The sequence below is a fragment of the Haliotis asinina genome, chromosome 1 (assembly GCF_037392515.1).
Source record: "Haliotis asinina isolate JCU_RB_2024 chromosome 1, JCU_Hal_asi_v2, whole genome shotgun sequence".
In the NCBI taxonomy this organism is placed as follows: Eukaryota; Metazoa; Mollusca; class Gastropoda; order Lepetellida; family Haliotidae; genus Haliotis; species Haliotis asinina.
In genome coordinates, this window is record NC_090280.1 from 40,062,716 (window position 1) to 40,087,436 (window position 24,721).

The 24,721-nt window shown below is 38.5% G+C and overlaps 1 protein-coding gene across 7 annotated transcripts in view; it reads left to right on the forward strand.

Moving 5' to 3' along the window:
• The window catches only part of LOC137291251 (pleckstrin homology-like domain family B member 3), a 150,163-nt gene that overhangs the window by 113,102 nt on the left and 12,340 nt on the right, over positions 1–24,721 (forward strand). For all 7 annotated transcript variants that reach the window (XM_067822555.1, XM_067822576.1, XM_067822569.1 and 4 more), the window contains 2 exons: positions 774–918; positions 3,463–3,649. In XM_067822555.1, the coding sequence (XP_067678656.1) occupies positions 774–918; positions 3,463–3,649 (332 nt within the window). The remainder of the gene's footprint in view (positions 1–773; positions 919–3,462; positions 3,650–24,721) is intronic.

Below are 24,721 nucleotides of genomic sequence, written 5' to 3' on the forward strand. Positions count from 1 at the left end.
ATAATTAATTATGTAAAGAGCTAATGTGAAATTGATTGTTGTGAGATCTCTGTAGATTAGGACAATGTTAAGAATGCCAAACCAGAATTCTGTTTTACTTTTCTCCTGCATGAGTGTCCTTCAGTTTCTGTCTAGCAGTGTTCATGCATGTTATGGTAGTCGGCCTGCTATGTGGACAATTTCATGGCACAATATTCTAAAGGTTTTTAATTTTAAATAAATCTTTTAGTGAATTTTTCTGCCTTAGTAACAAACATAATTTTTGTAACAGTATTTGCAATTACATTTTGATCAATTCAAAATTTAATCAACCGAATAACGTTAGTTTCCAATTTTATGAATATGTAGTTTTAATTGGATGTAATTAGAGAAATTCCGAAATTAGTAAAGCAAGATAGTCTTGATTTATGCTCATGTAAACAAATAAGGTTTCATTTAGTCTTTTCCAGGTTTATTCACAAACTACTTAGTGCACTGTTGGTGAAATTCTGGAAGAGAATGAAGAAACATCTGTACTTTTAGGCGTTCTCTTATTCATTTCCATTAGTATATATATTTGTTTTGATGCACAAGACTTTCTAAAGTTGTTCGAATATTGTGCCAGAATGGTATAAATTTGCTCTGCACACATTGTAAGCAAGTGCATTTTAAACATTTCTTGGTTTTATCTTTTTGAAAATATTCTTCTGCTGTTTCCTTAAATCTGATACAGTTTTTGTGCACTTGAGCATTGTCATTTTTAAAATGATTTTATGGGTTTTTTTCTCCTTTAGGAGACTTCATTCCGAAGGAGAGACTACCTGGAAAGTCCTGTGCGGAAGTTGTCTCGGAGTGACATTCCTGTAGATCACGAACGGAAAAAGTCTGCAACATTGGAGGATATTGAAAGAAACCGATCCCTTTTCTTGGAACAACAAGGTAAGCTGTTTTGAAATCAAGTAATGATTGAAATGTCAGATCAGGTAAGGATTGAAGTGATTTGAGATCAAGTGAAGGTTGAAGTATTTTGAGATTAGGTAAGGTTTGAAGTGTTTTGTGATCAAATAAGGATTGAAGTATTTTGAGATCAAGTATAAGGCTTTAAGTATTTTAAGATCAAAGATTGAAGTGTTTAGAGATTATGTAAGGTTTGAAGTGTTTTGAGATCAGGCAAGGATTCACGCATTTTGAGATAAAGTTAGGATTGAAGTGTTGAAGGGTTGACTCCAACTGAAATTGGTCTTGGTGCTCTTTTTTGGAACGAAATTTTAAAACCCTTAAACATTTATTCATCAAACAGCACACAGATAGGTCTGATGGTGAACAGGGTTATTGACAGTTTTGAATTTCTGAATGATGGTCATTAGGAACTCAAAATGACAGATTTTAGCTAGACACAACTGGTTCATTTTGCATATTTCAACTAGAATCTACACAAGGGGTTGGAACCTAACACATCTCACACTTCACCCATGATGACCTTCCTACTGAATTGTTGGAGTGTGGTACTCCACCAGCCTCAAGTGACCTCAACGGTCAAGCCAATAAATTTCATTTATTCATTCAGTGACCAGTTCAACCATCACCAAGTCTTTGATGAACAGAAGTAATGTTATTGATACTACACACACTCAAGGATATGCCTCAGGGAAATTTAACTTTTGATTGTTGGCATAAATATTGTATTGTCAGTAAACATCATTGATGATCTTTTACCTTGTTTAATGTTCTATGTGTTGTTTATTACAATGCCATGCAGTAGTGAGAGATTACGAGTGTTTCGTTTCTTGACAAAGCTGCTATTGTACCTTTTCTCTTTGATATATGTAATAGAACAAACAGTGTGACTGTAATGGCTGCTTGTTACCATTCAGGATGGAACTGGTTTAAACAGCCCATGCTTGAAACAGGCAACAACTGGAATCTGGTGGTCAGGCTCGTGATTTGGTTGACACATGTCATTGTATCCAATTGCATAGGTCGATGTTCATGATGTCAATCACAGGATAGCCTTTCCAAACTTGATTATTTGCAGACCACCATCACTTAGCGGGGAAACTGCAGAGGATGGCCTAAAACAAGTATAGCAATGGCTGTTAATCATACCCCTATTAGTAGCCATTGTTAGAACTAAGGTTGCAATTTACACATTTTGTCCTGGGTACACATTAATACTGCTTAATGAAACTATAATCTAATCTCCATGGTGGCCGAAAGTGTTTAGCAGAAATGTGGCAAAGTTCAGTTGGTTCTCTCAAATTTTACACATAGTAGACATGGAAAGGGGGATAACTCTTCAAGGCTTCTCTTGACCACTGAGTTGAATGGTGCGATAAAAATGCTGTTTGTTGGTTATTTTGATTCACTGATTTGTCAAGATCCTTTGTTGTTTGCTTGTTCATTAATTGTTTTAACAATGTCATATCTTCTTCTTCCGAAAACTAAAATTTCTTCATTGAAATGAATGAATCATGAACCTATTCTATGGCCTCAAATACATGGTGCTTTTTCTGAAGTGAAGATAGGGGTGGTGTGTAGCCTAGTGATTTAAGTCATTGGCTTGTCACTGAAGACCCAGGTTCAATTTCCCACATGGGTACAGTGTCTGATGCCCATTTCTCGTGTCCCTTGCCATCAGTTTGCTAAAACATTGCTAAAAGCATCAATAATTTAAACTCACTTTTCGCACCCACTGAAGAGAGGATTGAATTTCCAGTACATATGCTAAAGCAGTAATTGGGAATTCGGGGTAATAAAGTATGTTCCCCTGGACCTCAAGCCTGGTAAACCAGGTAAATCACTGGACATGGAACACAGGCCCCATTTCACAAAGCTTTTGTAGCACTACGACCATCATTAACCTCCTGTACTGTTACTTAAACCTAGACAGTGGTAGTGCCAAATTAGCTTTGTAAAACCGGGACAAGAAAGTCAGGCTAATATTGATGCTCATGATATCAGTCACTGGATTTTCCAGTCCAGACTTGACTGTTTGAGGAATGTCACCACAATGCTGGAAAATTGATGATTGTGATGTTACACAAAAAACAAAACAAACACCATGGAAGCAAGCATGTAAAATTGATATGATATGATATGATATGAGTCAAAGGATTGTCTGGTCAAATGGTCAAATCTTGATAACAGATACCAGTGTAATAGAGGAGGAATGCTGTTAAACAACAACAAAAAAGAAAATATCTCCCATATGAGTAGAACTGTATGTATTGATGTAAATTACAAAACTGCTGAAATGTTTATGTTCCCCAAAGGAAAACTCTCAGACTGTTACCCTCTTAAATTTTGCGAAATTTTCAAAAGAAACCTTTCTATTTAAAGGAAATATGTTCATCGTCAGACACTGGAACAGTTTCAGTGAGTTACATACATCATTTCCAAAACACAGAATTGCCATATTTCCAAAAGCAAAAATGCTTCTTAGTTGCCTCAAGATTTCAGTAACATGTTCTTGTTCTTCAACAGGGAACATAATAATCGACCAGGAACGTAAGCGTATTGAGGAGCTGAAGCGTCGTGCTGCGGACGAAGGCCGGGCGCAGTGGGAGGAGCGACGGTTACGAGAAAGTAACTGTAAAAGTTTCAACTCCCTGGAGTCGGAAGACTCCAGCATCGCGAGCAGCTGTGAAACCCCCTCCGAGAAGGAGACAAGGTCAGTGTGCACAGCTGTCTAGAAAGTTTATATATGTATATACATCCAGACTGACACAGAATGCAGAGAAGCAATGTTACCGAATGAGAACAGAAGATGTATGGCATGTTTTTTTAAGCTGACAGTGTCTCTGTTCAGGGATACATGACTCTCACAGGAACTTGAGGATGGGGTTGTGAGGACTTGAGAGAGGGTAGGGAGGACTTGAGAGTGGGTAGGGAGGACTTGAGAGTGGGTTTGAAATGACTTGAAAGTGGGTTTGGGAGGACTTAAAGATGGGGTTGGAAGGACTTAAGTAGTTTGTGTTTTAAGGATTCCCTTGTCACTTGAAGTTACCATTGGCTTTAAGATGCCTACTGAGCAGGAGAGGGAGTTGTTGTATGTTGCGTCTTTGAGAACTGTGAGGTGGCAGGTGTTCCATTTTAGTTAAGCATGCACTCATCACCCTTAAGACACAATGGCTTTGACATATCTGAGGAGCATGGGAGATTGTTCATGTGCATGGTGAGTTTCAAAACTGTACGCTGGGGTGTTGTTTCAAGTCCATTCCAAAAAGGGGGATTCAGGGTAGTCTAGTGCTTAAAACATTTGCATATCATGCTGAAGACCTGGTGTATGAGCCCACAATAACCCCAGGTGACACATGACGTTTATACTGCAGTTCGTCAGTCAATGGGATGGCTGACATACCCTGCCTGCTTCAGCTTGAAAACCCAGATGCTTTGTACCTGATAAATGTATTGGACCATTTGTAAGCAAAGCAAAATGAAATTATAGTAGTGTCCTTAATCACTACTTTTTTGTAGGGGTATAATCTAACGGGAGTTGGGGGTGGTATACTATGGCCTAGTTAAGAATAAATGAGAGGGTGTACACAAGGCTGGCACAGATTATACTTGGGGTATAGTCTGAGCTAGCCGAATTTAACCGTGAATATAGTCTGGGACAGGGGTATACTCGAGCCTGTTACACTGGGTTCAATACCCCACTTTGGCATAGGGTTTGAAGTCCATTGCATGTTGCTTGAATATTGCTAAAATTGATGTAAAACTAAACGTATTCACACACTCACTCCAAGAAGGAAACAAGGCCTATTTCATGGCCTGTTCCTAAGCAGTAGGTTTGGAGTTAGACCTTTGTTAACCTGTACAGTGACGCTCTTAAGATAGGGATGGCATGGTAACCAAGTGGTTAGAGCGTTCACTCATCATGACCCTGGTTGAATTCCCCACATATGAAGCCCATTTCTGATGTCCCCAGATGTGAGGAGTGATGACCAGATATTCCAGTGATCAGCAGCATGAGCATCAATCTATGCAATTGAGATACAATGAGTCAGTGATGTCAGTGAGCCTGACCACTCAATCCTGTTAGTCACCTTTTATTACAAACATTACTTGCTTAAGACCAATTCTAACCAGGATCTTAACAGGTTTTGCCTATTTCACTTCAAAATAGGAAGTGAAACTTAAATTGTATTATCAATATTGATGTTGATGAATCACAATATATGCAATAATCCAAAACAGATCATTGATCAGTATTGTTTAGGGAAGGCATACAAAGAACACTAGGTCCTAATCAACAAAGCAGTCATAGGATTTAGTCATATCATAGCTTTATTTTTCATGCCAATGTTGTATTGAATGCTTCATGAATTCAGTCCTAGAGCTCAGATGCTGGATTATTTTTCAATCAATAAATACATAGCCTTGAAGTATCAAATGATTTCCTTGTGCAAATGTTTGATTACAATTCTCATTTAGGGTCAAGAAATAAAGAAAGCTGGCCCTGAACATGCATAATAAATGAGACCATGTCCCTGACAAGTGTTGTATAATTATCAGGATCAATGAAGTTAGATTATTGGCAAACCAATCAGTCAATCAGTCAATATACACAGAATAGGTGAACCATAATCCCAGCGGGAAAAGCAGAAGATTAAATCAACGCCAATTGAACAAATCAGATTCAAAGCCATAAAATTCTTCGAAATAGCCAATCTGCTCATTTAACAATTCATACAAAACAGAGTGTGTGGTGAATGCATCGACCATGAAAAAGAGACATAAATTAGAAAAGCTAACAGAATCAATTCTCTATCAATCAAACTGGTCACAGAGGATGGTGTTTTATAACTTGTTTTTGCACAGATTGTTCTAGTGCAGTTGTACAATTCTCTGCCCCAAATAGGAAATTGAAATTGATTTTGCCTTAAAACAATGATACTGATTGATGGTATCTGTCTTGTGGGCACAAATATTGTCACAGAAACTATGAGCATGAAGTTTATTACTGTGTGAAGTTAACTTCATCCTTTTCTGCATCTGTGATGAATCTAGAGCAGATCGTTACAGCACTGACACACAGAAATCTAAAATGTCCAGTAAATTTGTGTCTCCCCCTCCCCCCATGCACCCCATAAATCTTCATTAAGATATAGCATTTCTGTGATACAACTTGAAAACTCAAGTTGTTACGGTGAAATTTCAAGATACATATACGGTTGACATTTCAAGATAGTGATCTTGTATTTTCAAAATAGATTGAAATTTTCAGTTCTGATCTTGTAATTTGCTGAAAAGTTAATATTTCAAGTAAAAAATGTGAAAATGAATGCCCCCAAGAGACTTCCGTCGACCCCAAAATAGATTGACATTTTCAGTTCTAATCTTGTAATTTGCAGAAAAGTTGATATTTCAAGTAAAAATGTGAAAATGAATGCCCCCAAGAGGCTTCCGTCGACCCCACCCAGACATAGTTATTTCACAGCTTCCGAAGACACTTCCTCTCACACACACATCCTTCACAGAACACATATCATATCTGAAGTACACAGACATTTTATATTGTTTTTCCATTCTTGTCTGTTTTCTTTGAGTGGTACAAAACCAACATGTGTAAGAAAATGGCACCTAGTTGCACAAGGTGCAACTTTAAGTTTTGAGATGCACCATTAGGTATCAACCTTTTTGCACCCTAGAAAAACAGGTTGCACCTACTGCGCCATGTAATATTATATATATAGTTTGTGTTTTGGTATTCATCATTTAGAACATCATAACCAAGTTATTCTGGGTCTGATAGATCATATTTCCTCACATTGTAAAATTTCATTACATGAACAGTAATGGTTATTCACTCCCTGACTGTGTAGTCATCAGTCACCGTCCAGCTTCTTTTACTGTGTCGAAGGAAGATGCTTCTAACAAATATGATTTGATTTTGAGTTGGTAACATTAGCCAGCTGTCTGGAAGGTTTATATATATACATACTGACACACAAATCAGAGGAGCAATGTGAGCGAATGAGAACGGCAGATACATGGCATGTTTTTGAAGCCAACAGTGTCTCTGTTCAGAAATACATGACTGTTTCTCTGGGACTTAAGGGTGCGGTTTGGAGGACGTAAGAGGACTAGACAATGGGGTGGGAAGGAGTTAAGGGTGGAGTAGGGTGTGACTGGGAGGACTTAATGTAGGAGTAGGGAGGGCTGGGTTGGGAAGACTTGATTCTGCTGTACAACCCTACTTCTTCATCTTAGAAGGTCTCCACCACTTTCAATTCAGTGGCCACTCACACTTTCAATCCAATGGCCACTAAGTCTCAGTTCAGTGGCCACCATATGATTCAATGGTCCCACCTTCTCAATTGGATGGCCACACCCTCTCAATCCAATGGCCTCACACTATCAGTCCTTTAGCCATACCCTCTCAATCCAGTGACCTCTTAATGACCTTGTCTCACATACAATTACAATCAGACCCCAAGTTCAACTAGATTACATGTCTCTGATCTATCCATGTTGCCTGGTGTCAATGAGGATGGGCCAATCTTTGACTTGTGAAAAAACATGCATAATTAACTCCCTGCCAATTACCAGATGTTGGTTAACTGACAAGGTTTTGTCCAAAAGGCTGTTACTGGGTTCAATCAGTCTGTAGTGACTTTTGTGTCCCAAGTTCACATGTAGTCGTTAAGTCAGTTAGAATCTGCTTCACTTTGTTGTCAGTGAAACACTTAACTCATCTGAAAAGCCAAGTAAATAAATCAGTAGCCATTTACTCTCACTATGAATGTTACAGTAGGGAGCAGTTCAAACGCTTAGTGTAAATGAATTGAATTCTCTAATTTCAAATGTCAATCTCAATGTTATTTGTTTTATTTGTTGTTTAAAGTCATACTCAGCAATCTTCCATTTTATTGAAAATCTGATTAAGTGAATTGAAGAAATAATTTCAATACTTTGTTTGCGTTTAGAAGAGTTACAATGGGAGAGAACTGACGTCTGTACCAAATACATTACAAACAGTATAAACACTCAAACACATCTGTAATACCAGTTCAAAAGAATTATGGCAGAATAATTGGAAAGTAATAAGGTTGTACAGTAAAATAGATGATCAAATTAGTTAAACAACAATATCAAACAAAACACATCAGTATCAAGCGAAATACAGTTTTCAACAAATCGACTTCTAAAATTAATTTTGTTGAGCTCCATCCAGTACCTCAAGGGGCAGTGAATTAGTCTAGTAGGTAAAGTGTTCACTCATCATGCCAAAGACCTGGGTTTGATTCACCACATGGGTACACTGTATGGAGCCCATTTCTTGTGTCCCCAGCTGTGATATTACTAGGATAGTTCTAGAAGCAACATAAAACTAAATCACTCACTGACTCTAATGTGTCCATGTTTGGGGCATATAGGACAAGATGGGATTCAAGCTGTTTATGTTTTCTGCAGACACATCTCTGGTTGCTGCCAGAAACCCCCTTCTAACTTTGACAACCTCTCCTGCCATTTATTCTGTCAAATACAAACTCGGCAACCATGTGGATTCATAAATCTTTTACCTGTGCGGTCATCAACAAACTTAACTTTCTCATTCCAATGCAAGCTATTAAGTCAAGCATTACAAATGAACGAACTCAGAGAAAATGTCACTGCTCTTTGAAATAAGTCAATGAAATTTCTCCCAAGAGTGTTTGTCAATAGCATGTTTTCATTCCGACAATATTTTCGTCGTGAAACATTGATTTGCAGTTAACTACTTATTCTTTAGAGTACAAAATTGCAATGCATCACTGCACAGCCACAATTTTTTCTGTCAACCCAGTGTGTTTTTTTTTCATGGATTGCAGAATGTGTTTCAGATGATGACTCGGAAACATTATTGCAGGTGTTGCAAGGATATGTGGCAACTGAATAGTGTGGTGTGTCACGAGCAAGCCTCCTTAAATCAGTAAACATGTGTAAAACTGTGGTATTCTCTGTCTCTTGCTACTGCTATTGTCACTAGTCTTTTCACACCCAAAAAACCTGTCTATTCATAAACCCTCCAGCTGCACATGCTATTATATGTAAGTGTACATTAAGCTGATATGTGGTGGCAGTCATTAAATACTTAATGACAATAAACGTCACAACACTTTGAAACATCTTGAAAACAGAAAAAATTAGGTTTTAATTAAATGCGCTGTCTTCTTTATGCTCTTGGTAAGAAAATATAAAAAACAAATCCCAATATGTTATCTGTGTTATTTCCGTCTTGATTGTAATCGTATATCCAGTCTTTATCAGCTTTTCCTGTTTATTTGTGTGATTCACCTGTCTATCTGTAAGATTTACATTTGTCCTATCCTGCTGAGAGATTTACCTGTCGAATTGTGAGACCTGCCTGTCTACCTGTGCGTTATGACTGTTGGATGCAGCTAGACACTTATACGTCAGCACAGATTGTCTGTGACCAGTGTCACACATTGTTTCACTATCACCCCAGGGCTAGCCTTTGACCTCATTTTGGTCAATCAAGCAGGCAGGTAACAAATCTGTCCACAACCAACAGCCCTGTCACAGCCCTGTCTGAATGTGAGTTTGTCTAAAAGGTTTTTAAATATGCAGTTTCAAGTTAGTTTTGAGTTAAGTTATTCATGGTATTTTGTGTGACAAGTGGGCACCACTCCTTGAAGCTTTCACGCCATGATGAGACAGAGTGCTCCACTGACTTGCTAAATCTTTGTGTTCCCTGTCAAGCCGTACTTCATGTGTAGCGTACAACATTGACAGGTTTGTAACAACTTCTAATTTCATTCAACCAGGTGAAGAAATATGTTTGAAGTTATGCAATATTTAAAACCCCCTGTCCTCGTTTGTAATATTATCAATGCAGGTGTGAGACAGGGTTGTGTCTTCTGCCTCTGACTATTTCCTGTATGTGAGGAAAAATATGATTGTATTTTCTTGGAGATGTTTTAGTACAAATTTCAAAGGAAATATCCTTTTAGATATATATATGTCAGCATCATATCTTGGGGTCCTGTTTCACGATACACAAAGGTCTCATTCAGGGTGCCCTCATTTTCCTGAGATGTTTTGTTCATTTTGAGAGACACCTTGTGGATTATCGTTCTTTCTCAATTTTTGGAAAGGTTAGGTGACATTGTGACAAATTAAATTCATTTTAGACAGGGACAGGAGAGTGATGTCTGGTGGGAATGATGGTGATGTTTCACAGTTATGTCTAGAAGTGACAGTGATGTCTGGAACAGAGTGCTGTCTCCCGTAGTGATGTGTGGGAATGAGTGTGATGTCGGAGAATGAGAGTGATGTTTCCCCTAATTATGTCTGGGAATGAGAGGGATGTTTCCTCTAAAGGTGTCTGGTAATGAGAGTGAAGTTTCACATAGTGATGTCTTGGAATGAGGGTGATGTATGGGAATGAGAGAATGAGAGTGATGCCTGGGAATGAGAGAACAGGAGTGTTGTCTGCTAAAGAGAGTGTTGTTTCCTATAGTGATGTCTGGGAATGAAAGTAATATTTCCTGAAGTCATGTCTGGAAGTGACAGTGATACATGGACAAGCAACACAGTGGGACATGTGAACGTAGGTTATGACGTTAATGTGAGAATAGGAAGTGATGAGGTTGTTTGTGTGGGAGTTGATTATGCTAAAGACTACTTAGTCCCTTTACGAGATCAAAGCTTGTTTCAGTTTGCATATCGGCTAGTTGATCTCAAATCAATACCATCGGTACCCATTTTTTCTGTTAATCACTTAATATTGATATGAAGGAAAACCACTGTCCTATCATTTAGAGATCAGTGCACCACAAGAGGCAAGCATTGATCAATCATTTAGACGTTAATTGCAAAATATTGTCTCATATTCCGAACAGGTCTTTTGATCTCGGCAACTGAGTGTTGATTAACTTCAACTTTGTCATCAAATATTGTCCCAGTCACGTCAAGGTGGACTGTAGCTGCCATGGCTGATAATGTGACGCCAAAATCTGAACCTCGATACGATTCCCCGTCATGATATTGTGTGGTAACCTTGACCTTTAAAACCTTAACTCTGGAGCATAATATGTACTGTTATCTATTACAAATACTTAAATCATTTATGGAGAGTCTATTTATTACAGACTGCTGCCATAAAGCTTAAATGATGCTTAGTGTGACGGAAAACTAGGCTTAACTTACTATTACCTTAAAGTGTTGTGGAAATTTTGACTAGTGGTAACACATGCAAATATGTAATGAGTATAATTGTTTTGAACGTTGTGACCTTAAGGCCCCTTTCACCATGACTTAATTACTGTGACCTTGATATCATTTTAATGTGCCCCATTTGTTGAGACTCCCTTACTTGCTGAGTATAGCCAGCAGTGGGCATTTATCTTGCAGGATCTGGAGGTCACTCAGCCCATCCTGGTAGTTTAGCCTCCAGCCTCCTAAAGGCTCATGTTCGTGGGTTGTTACTTTCTCCAGTGTTGGTGTTAATGAAAAACCCTGCGTGTTACACACAAATAAATGTACAATATTTCCTAACTGGCAAAGGGAACAAGTAACAAAAAAAACATCATTTTCCCCAAGGAAACAACAAAGTAAAATATAGTTTATCTCAGCTAATTTGACTTGCGAATGATGACAGTATGCTCTGAATTACAAGTAAATGACGTTTTATTTTTCAATTTTAACATGGCACCCTGGCCCTCCTCAAGAGATCTCACTGTTTTCTGACACCAGATACTGGGGGCTATGCGTTTTCGGAATGCAAAAGTTTTCCCCTTGTGAACACTGGTTTTCATTGTATACACATTTCTGCCAGAAGCTTCAGCACTACCACCAAGCTCCACTTGGTGACATGGTATCTAGGAAATGCAAATATCCTTTTGGGTTCTTCAGATTGTTTTGTTTATTTATAGCCTGATCTTCAGAAGATGTGACAGTTTTTGGTTTGAAAAGTAAGCATATATTTACTTTCTGATTGTGTATTATATGGTAGTTACAGTGTGATAAATATGGATTAGATGGTAGTCACATCATTGTAGTCACAATGGGTAGAGAGGTGCTTGGTTAGCCAAGTAGTTGAAGTGTTTGCTTGTCGTGTTGAAGACCCAGGTTCAATTATGTTAAACCCATTTCTGGTCTCCTCTGCTGTGATATTGTTGGAATATTCTAAAAGTTGTGTAAAAACTAAAATCACTCATTTTGTGACGAGCTCCATTGCATTCGTAATGATCATTTATGCTGGAGGCAAGTTGAGTCTTTAGTTAGATTTACATGGGAAGTGCAAGTATTGCCAGGAAAATCTTTTAATTACATTTAATGACTTTTATATCTTTGTGCCAACATTGCGACCTTTCAAATGATTGAAATGTCAATTCTCCATTATAAAGAAGACGTTTGTACACAGCTGTGTCATGCTGACTGTTGAGATGTCGTGATGTTGATCATGAAACATGAGCTCCTTTTGATTTCAAGATTCAATTATTTTTGCATCGACAGACATGAATCTTACTGTCACATTACATGATGTGATGTGATGAGGTTGAGTGAAGTCAGACAGACTAGGGAACCATAAAGTTATTATTGATCAGCTGTTTGTTTTGGTGTCAAAATATGATGCTGGGGTATATGTGGCCAGACTGGACTGAATTTAGGAGGTTGGATTCTATGAATTCAGTATTCACTTTCCCAAAGGTGCTCTCTTTCAAATAAAGGTATCTTGAATTTCAAGGATCTGTTTTGTCCTGGTAAATGATTTATGTAAATGGTGGTTTTGAAAGCTGTATTTGTTTGTAAATATTGGTGATGATAATGATGATATTGATGATGTGCTGGTGGTGATGAGGATGTGGAGGTGGTGTGTAGGAGGAGGATGGTGTGTCATGATGATGATGATGACGGTAATGATTGTGGTGATGAGGATGACAATGAAGTGGGAGGTGTGTGGATGATGGTGAAGCTGATGATGACAGTAATGGTTGTGGTGATGAGGATGACAATGAAGTGGGAGGTGTGTGGATGATGGTGAAGCTGATGATGACAGTAATGGTTGTGGTGAGGAGGATGACAATGAAGTGGGAGGTGTGTGGATGATGGTGAAGCTGATGATGACAGTAATGGTTGTGGTGATGAGGCTGACAATGAAGTGGGAGGTGTGTGGATGATGGTGAAGCTGATGATGACAGTAATGGTTGTGGTGAGGAGGATGACAATGAAGTGGGAGGTGTGTGGATGATGGTGAAGCTGATGATGACAGTAATGGTTGTGGTGAGGAGGATGACAATGAAGTGGGAGGTGTGTGGATGATGGTGAAGCTGATGATGACAGTAATGGTTGTGGTGATGAGGATGACAATGAAGTGGGAGGTGTGTGGATGATGGTGAAGCTGATGATGACAGTAATGGTTGTGGTGATGAGGATGACAATGAAGTGGGAGGTGTGTGGATGATGGTGAAGCTGATGATGACAGTAATGGTTGTGGTGAGGAGGATGACAATGAAGTGGGAGGTGTGTGGATGATGGTGAAGCTGAAGATGACAGTAATGGTTGTGGTGATGAGGATGACAATGAAGTGGGAGGTGTGTGGATGATGGTGAAGCTGATGATGACAGTAATGGTTGTGGTGAGGAGGATGACAATGAAGTGGGAGGTGTGTGGATGATGGTGAAGCTGAAGATGACAGTAATGGTTGTGGTGATGAGGATGACAATGAAGTGGGAGGTGTGTGGATGATGGTGAAGCTGAAGATGACAGTAATGGTTGTGGTAATGAGGATGACAATGAAGTGGGAGGTGTGTGGATGATGGTGAAGCTGATGATGACAGTAATGGTTGTGGTGAGGAGGATGACAATGAAGTGGGAGGTGTGTGGATGATGGTGAAGCTGATGATGACAGTAATGGTTGTGGTGATGAGGATGACAATGAAGTGGGAGGTGTGTGGATGATGGTGAAGCTGATGATGACAGTAATGGTTGTGGTGAGGAGGATGACAATGAAGTGGGAGGTGTGTTGATGATGGTGAAGCTGATGATGACAGTAATGGTTGTGGTGATGAGGATGACAATGAAGTGGGAGGTGTGTGGATGATGGTGAAGCTGATGATGACAGTAATGGTTGTGGTGATGAGGATGACAATGAAGTGGGAGGTGTGTGGATGATGGTGAAGCTGATGATGACAGTAATGGTTGTGGTGATGAGGATGACAATGAAGTGGGAGGTGTGTGGATGATGGTGAAGCTGATGATGACAGTAATGGTTGTGGTGAGGAGGATGACAATGAAGTGGGAGGTGTGTTGATGATGGTGAAGCTGATGATGACAGTAATGGTTGTGGTGATGAGGATGACAATGAAGTGACAGGTGTGTGGATGATGGTGAAGCTGATGATGATGGTGAGGAGGTAATATAACTTGGAAATCTGCTGTTGGAGGTGTGTGAAATTGTGAAATTAAAGCTTCACTCTTGTCTAATTTCATTATTATACTCAGAATTCATCAAGATTTTGTGTATTTAGCTTGCTACTAATTCTATGATCCCAGTACTAATTTTAATCCTTGAAACTACTATTTGCTACACTTTGGGGTAGGTGTCTCTACATACTCTCTCACGCACTGAGAGTGAGGGTTCGAATCCTGTATGGGACTCTACACATGGGACTCTACCTAACAAAAGAACAAGAATCTTTAATTGCTAATATAGCATATGTTCCATCTCATAGCTGAAATATTCTGAATGTGGCATTGATCAACTTGCATACAAAAACCAGAGATTGCACAGCATCTAGCTTGGAACAAATTTGATCAATAATCATGTTTGAAGCAAGCATACATGCAGACAATGTGATCTTTGAATTGCATGTCAGCTCTCTACTATGTGTGATCCAGTCCATCCTATTCTAATCAAGCACTTGGACAGGGCTTGTCGTACCTGCAATGACAGCACATTCTAATACTGATGTACAGGGAACGACTTTTAACTGGGACTAATGTGTCTTTGTTCGTTCTTAATTAAAGTTGATGTTTTCCGTCTGCACTTTATTCTAAATCAATACAGGTCCCTGATGTAATTTCGATGATGATTCTGAAAGTAATTTGTTTGCAATGCAGTTCACCGTGGTTCATGAAATGTAGGTTGATATTGGAGCTCTGTTTGACTTGAGGGAAGAATGTGAGAAGTGCATCACCAACCTGCTTGGTGGTTCATTTTGAAGTAGGTGTTCGCAAGTCATTATGGTATGACTTGGGAAAGATGGAAGAAGTGTCATCAACTTAAGTGGTGGTACATCTTGAGGTCAGTGTTCGCAAGTCAGATCATATAACTTTGGTAGGATGGTCATTTATTTTTTACACATTCATTGATAGACATATTAATAGATATTCAGTCAGTGAGTTTAGTTTTTATGATGCTTTTAACAGTATCCCAGCAATATCATGTGGGGGACACCAAAAGTTTTGTCCACACATTGTACTCATATGGGGAATTGAACCCAGGACATAGGCATGATAGGTGACCTCCTATCTGTATTCAGTTACTTGCTCGCAATAGATCATTTTCTAGAATAAGAGTTATCACATTCAGTTCAGCATTAGAAATGCAGTCAAATCACGTAAAGTCAAAATGATGGGCACCAAGTAATAAATTCGACTTGTCGATCTAATCGAGACATAGGTATGTCTATGATGGTAGAAAAACTGGTCGGGACCGAGAGGTACTTCAAATTAAGCATGGTATTCGAGATGCCAGCATTCGACTCATCAGGATTCGACTATAAATGTTATCATGTTCAGATGAATAAAACGCTTCCAAAAAATCTTAAGAACACCTATGCATTAACAGTGACCAAGAACGATATACAGGATTTTTCTGTTGTATGCATTAGTGAAACTTTAACTCCATATGATAAAATCTCAAGAATGTTTTGTTGGCCTTCATTGAACAGTCAGTGCATTTATGAACACAATGGATCATTTTTTTATTTGGACGACTGCCAGTGAGTATTTCAATGAATGGTATGGATTTCAAAATAGTTCCATACAACATGTATTTACCAGAAACAACGCACTTGCTCATATCACAATATTTTACCTTTGCGAACAAAAGGTTTCCGGGATGCCAAAAGTTATCTTTTGCAGTCTTCCCTACTTTTGCGTCAAGTATCGATACACAGTGGTCAACTCCATGTGTTTGGATTGTAAACCTTTGAAATACTCCTCACCAGGCTTCCCGCTAAAGGCGCCTACGAACGAGATTGATCTGTTGGTGTTATGTCCACAGTTTTAGGCGTCAAGACTGATTGATTTGTTTGGCTGGAAACAATGTGTCTCTTGTCGTCAGACTCAGTCAGCCATTGTGACGATAATTTCCTTGATTTGACTTGCCGCACATGATTGATCCATGAAACAATTGCTGGGCTATACATTGACTGGCATACAATGGCCACACTAGCAGTGTAATGCACACCCTGTTTGGTGTTTAAATATTGCAGCTTTCGTTGTGATATCACTGAGTGTTGAAAGATGCTGGATGGTGACTGTAGGCATTGGTTTCTTTGTGCATTCTGGGTCTGAATTGATCCTCAGTGCTCTGGTGAACTGGGTTGTCATGTTGGTGGTTTGTGTGTCATTTTAGATTGTTGCTCACTATATCGATCACTAAATTGTCTGGACTGGACAGGATGTAGTTATAATTCTGATATTATAAGTAGTTCAAGGGGGGGGGGGGGGGGGGGGGGGGGGGGGCTTGGGGGTGCATGGGGTGATGTATCCTTGATGTTTATTTATGTTCTCTGAGCGAGAAGGAAGAAAAGTCAATGTAACTCCCCTTCTTAATATTTACAAGGACTGCATTTGGACATTTTGTCCAAATTTATTTATTAGAATACAGTGCAAAGAAAAAGGACACAAGAAAAAAGGATTTAGAATTATCTCCCTTCCATGGCTTTGCATTTGCAAAACATCAGTAATTTCCGTGCTTCATGCATGATTCAGTATTATTCAAGATAAAGAAGTACTATCATGAAGTATCATATGAGTCGCCTGTAAAGGGGTATGTTGAAAATAATAGAAGAGCAATCAGCCAATCAGAAAATGACATTTACATGTTAGGTAAGATAATGTACAATGTCAAGGTTGTTAGCTTTTTATAAATATGTGACACTAGTAGGTATAAGATTACACACACTCATTCAGTCAGTCAAACGACCACCCAGCTCTTTCTACCCCACAGCCCATCCTTTCTCCATAACTCCTGTTTCCTTTATCCTCTCCTCTATCTTTTTCTCACTCAGTCTGTCTCTCTTTCTATCCTGCTCTTTCTCTCTATTTCTTCCTTCCTCACTTGCCATCTATCCATCTATCCATCCATCATTGCAATCCATTGTTGTGAAAATCCACTCTGTCAAATTACCACATCAGCTATTTGTTCTATCACATGAAGGACTGCCCTTAGTGCTATGGCTGTGACTCCTTGAGAACCAGATAATCACCTGTCATGCTGTGATAATGTTTCCTGTCACTTATGGAGGTAGTCAGGGCACAGTTCAGATGGACCAACTACTTGAGACCATCTCTTTGACTCTTCAGGGAGTATTAACTAGGCGAGGATGAAGAGCCCAGGGCTTTGTGTCACCATTTGTTTCTAACAGCTGGAATTGACCATTACAGTGTATTCTATTTACAATGTTTATTCCAGAAGAAATCTTCAAATTACACATTGATATCCATATTCAGTGTCTTAATATGTAGGAGCTTGTTAATCATTTTTTTGTATTTAATGAAGATGACGCATCATAATCGTCCTCTCAAAAGTTCAGACTCGCGAGTGTACATATTGTAATGTAAGCTACTTTTGTTACTGGCAAGAGTGTTCTAGACTTAAGTTTGGAAAATATTCTATATGTTTAATGGTACTTAAACTGATGGCCTGAAAAACAAACTTGTAGCATAAGATTACTGTCATGACTTCACTAAAAGATATAAATCACTGAAAATTCGTGAATTCTTAAAACTTTATATGAAAACACAGCTGACCATATGCATGATATATGCACATGCTTCTCAGCAATTTGATGCAGGATCATCGTGCATCTGCATAAGGTTGGCAGTTATCTCCCCCAATTTACTGGAGAGATTCATCTTCTATGTAAACATACAGATACACAAAACTTATAGTACATGTTTTAAGGGAGTCTAAATTTTTTAAAGGAAATATATTAAAAACCATAAGTATGTTTCTAAAGAGATAATTATACTGAAGATTTTTATGGCACTAAATCCATAAAGATCAAATTGTTATAAAGTTAACTGTCAATGTGAAAGCTCCTTATGAAATGAAACATACATTCTCAGTGTTTGCGCTTTAGACCCAAATATCTGTTTTAACTCACATACCAACAAAAGAAGCTTTGATGGAAAATGATGGATTTAGGTTCAGCAGGCTGTTGATAAGTTTGTCAACATGCAAACTGATAGTTCCAGGTTTTTGTTCCAAGACTCCATCATGAAATGTCAGTCTGCCTTGTCAGTAGCCGGAAATTATGTTGTAGGCATGCCGACTTTGTTATGGTTCTCAGACTTACAAGACAGGTGATGGTGGCGCCATGTGAACAGAGACAAGAGAGGGACTTCCACGGTTGCCATGGAGCAGTAGGCGCCTGGAAGTGTACTGTCAGTGCCATAGTAATCAGTCTTGTCTCAGTGATTGGTTCCTGCTAATATGTTGTGGAAAATCATCAAAGAATAAGCAGTATATAACTGGAAATGTCATTTGATGACTTTTGGAACTTTTTTTGGTAGATGTGATTGTCAGGTGAAACCAGGATCTGTCTGACTGTCAAACCTTTTGGTACAGGACTGTTTTCTATGTGATTAATGTCTGGAAAGTTTTCATGGAAACGGTGAACCTTGGAAGGACAAAATGCCCACTAGATGAATGGGTGGGTCCTGAAGTTGGCAGCTTCATGTCTGGCTCTGTAGTTATTTGATGGACATTGGCATGCATTAGCTAATTAGTTCAAGGAATGGGAAACTTCCGCCAAGCCGCAGGGGAATCTCACATCCATTTTTGACATTTTGATTGTCAAATGAATAGAAACACTAAAACAGTAATCTGTGTGAAGTTATGGAAGTTACGCTCTTAGCACTACAATAGTCATAGTTCTATTGGAGTCACAATCACCTTAGCACGAAGGTAGTGATAAGTTTATGTTTAGATTCGAGAGTTTACTCACTTTAGCTGCAAGACAGTTGTAGTGAGTGAGTGAGTTAAGTTTTGCGGCATACTCAGCAATATTCCAGCTATATGGCAGCAGTCTGTAAATAATCGAGTCTGGACCAGACAATCCAGTGAGCAACAACATGAACATCAATCTGCACAACTGGGAACCCATGACATGTGTCAACCAAGACAGTGAACCTGACCACCCGATCCCATTAGACCTCTCTTATGACTAGCATAGTCGCTTTTATGGCAAGCATGGGTTGCTGAAGGCCTAGTCTACCCTGGGACCTTCACAGGTCTAAGACAGTTGTAAGTTTGTTAAGGTATGGGAGTTACATTTAGCCCTAAGACAGCTGTAAGTTCATGTTAAGTAAAGGAGCTACATTCACCTTAGCACTGTGGCAGTCACAGGTCTGTGTTAGGGTTTGGGAGATATGATCAGCTTAGTGCTAGTGTTTGAAATTGGTTGAATTTTCCTGATCAATCATTGGATTATCAAAACAATTGATAATAGATTAGTGATCGATCATGAAGTTAGTGTTTAACATCAAGGCGTTACAATATGAGACCCTAATGGGTCTGTTACCTGTCACTTGCAGTCGCATGAGAACTGTCAAGAAGCTCCTTGTTATCTTCTTATATGATTGCCTTAATTACAAGATACTAACTTACATGACCCGAGATGGCTACACATGATTTGTTTGATTGGCATTATTAGAAGCTGGTAAGTGATAAGAGGGTAAGATTCTTTATGGATAACAACTTCTTTATTCCATATGATGCGACGTTTCGGTATGGATCCTTATACCGTTGTCATGCAACTCTTTATGGATAACAACTTCTTTATTGCATATGATACGACGTTTCGGTATGGATCCTTATACCGTTGTCATGCAACTCTCGCTTGACAACGGTATAAGGATCCATACCGAAACGTCGCATCATATGCAATAAAGAAGTTGTTATCCATAAAGAATCTTACCCTCTTATGGCTACACATGCCGTGACATGAGCATTAAATGAGTGAAATTCACATTGAAAACAGTGTAAATGCTTACTGGTTTACATTATACAGATATGTAGATACATATTAACCAATCACTATTGATCAGAGAAATTATGATTGATTCCTAGATTACTGTTTTCTACTGATCAATCATTGATGAAATCAATTAATCGGAACACCATAACTTAGCGCTATGACAGTCATAAGTCTATGTTAAGGTTTGGGAGATACAATCACCATGGCAATAAAATTGCTTTACAAGTACAAAGGCACCTGTTCACTTGGCACAGACACGGTTATCATACCCAAACCAGGTTTGACTGGTTTTGTCTTAGTATTTGATCATTTAACCAATTTTTTGCATTTTTTTAGCAAGATATTCTCATCAACTTTCTGTACCATAGGGAAACTTTGTTGTATTACTGGCTGAAATTATGAAGTTGTTCAAAGTTATGTGATTCACAGATGTACACCGATCAATTCTGACAACATTCTAACTCTGGAATTCCTTTATTTGTGTTCACAAAGCCATTTTGATTTGATCTGTGATCTAGCTATTGACTGCTGATTGTCATCAGGAATGAATCATTCAGTACATTGTAAGGATTTATTAGCACTGCCTGAAGGCTGATATTCAGTCCTGAGGCTGACACAAATGGAAGTAAAAATTCTTCAATTGAATTTATATATTTACCTGTTTATTTTATGACTAATTTTAGAATGTTTAGTAATAACTTAATTTCACAAATGATGTGATCAATAAATAGATAAGTTGTTAATGCTTTGGTTTATTGCTGCAATGAATAGTCTCATGCTACATTATTAAGATAATTTTGGATTTAAGAAAATGATTTTTCTTTATCCCAATTTCCAATGTAACATTAACTGTTTTTGAGAACTGCCTGCCAGTGGCAACAAGTTTGAAGTCTTTGATCAGTCTGACATTATTTTTTGTCAGTAATGAAATTTTAAAAAGAAATGACTGTTATATCAAATTTCATGGAACAATTTGTTGTTTTTATTTGGTGAGGGCTGATTGAAGAAATAGCTTTGGTAATAGAGATACATTTTCATGTTGGTGTTAAAATATTTGAATTGTGCCAAAGGCAGGGATCATTAACTTGGATCAAGTCATTATGTGTTGTGGGGACTGAGTTACCTGGTCTTGAAATAAAAGTCTCCTGGTCATACTGCTCGCATGTTCCCAGTTCTGTTGGGAGGAAATCATGTTTCTCTGCTGCATGAAATCATTTAAATCACATCATATTTCATGTTTCATCTTTAGCAGGTAGACTAGGGTGGTGTAAGATGCCTTTTGAGAACTGCCTTAAGATGGACCCTTGTTTATCTGTAATAGACTGCACTGTTGTTGTTTGAGGAGCCTTCAGTTGCAATCCACTCTAACTTGCAAGATGCAGCACTTCTTTAGTTGCAACCTTGCAAGTGGACACAATGGCTGACAAAGTTGCAGTTGAGATGTTTTTTGTTAGATATGAGCTTTATTTTGGGTCTTGAAGCAGCTGAGCTCCAATTAGAATTTATTGGTGGATGTTACGAAGAATGATCCATGCCATAAGGGCATCATGACATGCCAACCAAATTACAGAGACTGTCACTCACTTCACTCACTCAGATGCTCATTCAGTCTGAGATGCACACATTCATTTTTTCCCTAAGACACCCATTCACTCACTCCGACATGGGCACGATATGTAAAGTCCATGTCCTGTGTCCCCTACTAAGATATTGCTGGAATATTATTAAAAGTATAGTGTAAAACTCACTCACTCACTCACTCACTCACTTGTATCCTTGATTTATGTAATGACAGATAATGCATAAAATGAAATGGAACAAATTTCAAATCATTTTGCAAATGGAATTCTTCACAGACTAGAGTAATCAATTCTCAGTTTCAATTAGACATAATTTACAGCAAATTATTTTTATCAGCATCAATGATTTACCCAGTCTAAATTGGAATCCAAATGTTTAATCTGTGACTTATTCATCAACAATTTTCCATGTGACCTGTCTCCTCGGATATCCCATGATGCATCCATTGCAGGCAAAAATGACAGTTTTTTAACAAGACAGTTAGCACCATAGAGAAAAGATGCTTCGAAGTGCATGGTCATAGAACACTTATCAATAAGTGATAATAACTCACTAGCAATGACGTCCACAGTGGACCCAAGTCCTTGAATAAGGCATTCAATCTGTTACCTCAAGGCATAATGGTTCTCGAGGCTCATTGATGGCCATTAACAGATTTAAACCACACGTGAAAACAACTCAAGGGCTTTTGTTACCGGCAAATTGATCGGGAGCCGAGAGGTAGTGTGTGAAGATGTAATTGATGTTTCGACATCGGAGGGAAAGGGAGGGAGAGTGTGATTCTGCGGCGAAACTGTGCTAATTACGGAATAGATAAGCCAAACTCATCTCCCCAAGTGAGATTTACGTTGTTTCAAGGCAGGAAATGAAATCATTCACCTTAGTGCTGTCCTCAAGCTGTGAGATATTTATTCTGATTCTTTGGATCAGCTGCTGTTGGTGAAGTTAGGAATCAGTTGTCTCAGTGTAAACTCATTGTTAAAAGTTAACATGACTCGAAGACATTTATGAGTGAATCAAATCAATAAGAGTCATGTGAAAATTTATGTTCTCAGCAAATCTTACATGATACCAGATGTCTGTATGCAGTGTTACTATGGCAATCACATACTACTGAACAGGCTGTCCTTCCATGAAGAGGCGTTATCAGGGAGAAAGAGCCTGCCAACAGATGGTCATAGATAGACCTCATAGAGAGTGTGCACCAATGCTTGGTGGTAATGAGGACAGTGACGTGACATCGCCAAACTGCTGATTTTTCTAATTTTCCAAAGTGTTGTCGTTTACAGGCTGATGGAGCAGATGTAATTACTTGCCTGACACTTGGATTTGACGTTGTCTTCATCCTGGACGAAGTTTCTAAACGACACGCTTCTCTGTATACTAACACACATTTTATAGGGGATGAATCGAGGATGAAGTTGCCAAGATCAATAACAAGCTCTGGTGCTGAGGATGACTTTAATTGATATGTTCCTTGTGTCTTGTTGAAGGTTAATTTTTCATGAACTCACAGATAATTTGTAAAACCTCTCAGTGGAAGTTTTGTGACAGTGTGCATTTGCAGGATGAGAATTACAATGCAGTGTATGATTATCATTAATACTTGACTTTAGTTGTTGGGGAAGCATTGTGTTTTCCTCCCAAAGAGGATTATCTACTGATCAGGATTCATTCTGAAATACCAGTTCAAACAGTGAAAAAAATGTCATTAATGTGTCCAGAATCATCAGGATCTGAACTTCTGTGTCTGAAGATGGCACAGTATTGAGTACCCATGTTTCAGACAGGTTATATTGAAATTCAGAATATTCGGTTTATTCCATAATCAGCTTAGTGCAGATGACATTTAGGCTCACCGGACACATTTTCTGAATAATGGACAATGGCCATCAATATTTCATGACAAACTATCACAGTCTGGAAGGTTTGTGGTTGTGGACCAGGACAGGTGTCTAGCATGAAATATATGTTGTGATGGTTCTAATTTGTATTTCTAGAAATATCGAGATGAGATTCAGAATAACCTGTGTGCATCAGAGCCATATATCCTGAGGTTATCAGAAAATTACATCCAGAATTTGAAACCAGGAATGAAATTAGCTGTTAGTTCTTATAATTAGGATTGTTTTCTCTCAACAAAATGACCTGCTCACAAATGTGTGACATTTCAGAATGAACAGGGATTTACTATGATGTAAAAAGTAAATATCCTGAGGATAAAATAGATTTTGATGGAGATGGTGAAGTTCCATGTAACCACTTTTTTTGGGATAACTTCCTTAATGCGCCAGTATGGAGAACGAGTCTGAAAATAGCTCTCTAAGAATACAAGCGTGTTGAGTATTATTCCCCAGTTTATAATTTCAAGTACAAAGTTGATATGAGCAAGCAAATTGATGCCATTTGGTAAGTAAAGTAGAGTTTCTAAGTGATTAATAATTTGTCAAAAACTGGCGTCTGCTTCAGCAACATTTCCAACAAAAGGATTCATTTCAAGGAAAGCCATAAAGCTACCACTGTGATATAGAGACAGACGTTATTGCCAAGATACCTCTTTGAAATCGACTGATGGATTCTCATCAAATGCTTTTTCAAACTGACAGTTGTTTTCAGTGTGTGCTTTGGCGTCTGTTCACTTGGAAAGAATCAAGTCTCGGAGGGGAGACAAGGTGGTTGGAAGAGATTCACAGATGGGGGTCATATTTTGGAATGTTCCTGTTTATCTGGAGTAGGGTTCCGGTTTGAAGACACGATAGTGATAACACTATCGCTTTGAATGTGATAGTCCAATGCTACTGACACATGTTGTATAAATGGACTAGCTTGGCTAAATGAGATGCTATATTCCATGGGCAGTGTTGGAGGCTTTTGGATATATAACTCCTCAGATATGGATTTATCAAGCTTATAATGATCTGCTCTTTGATGTGAACT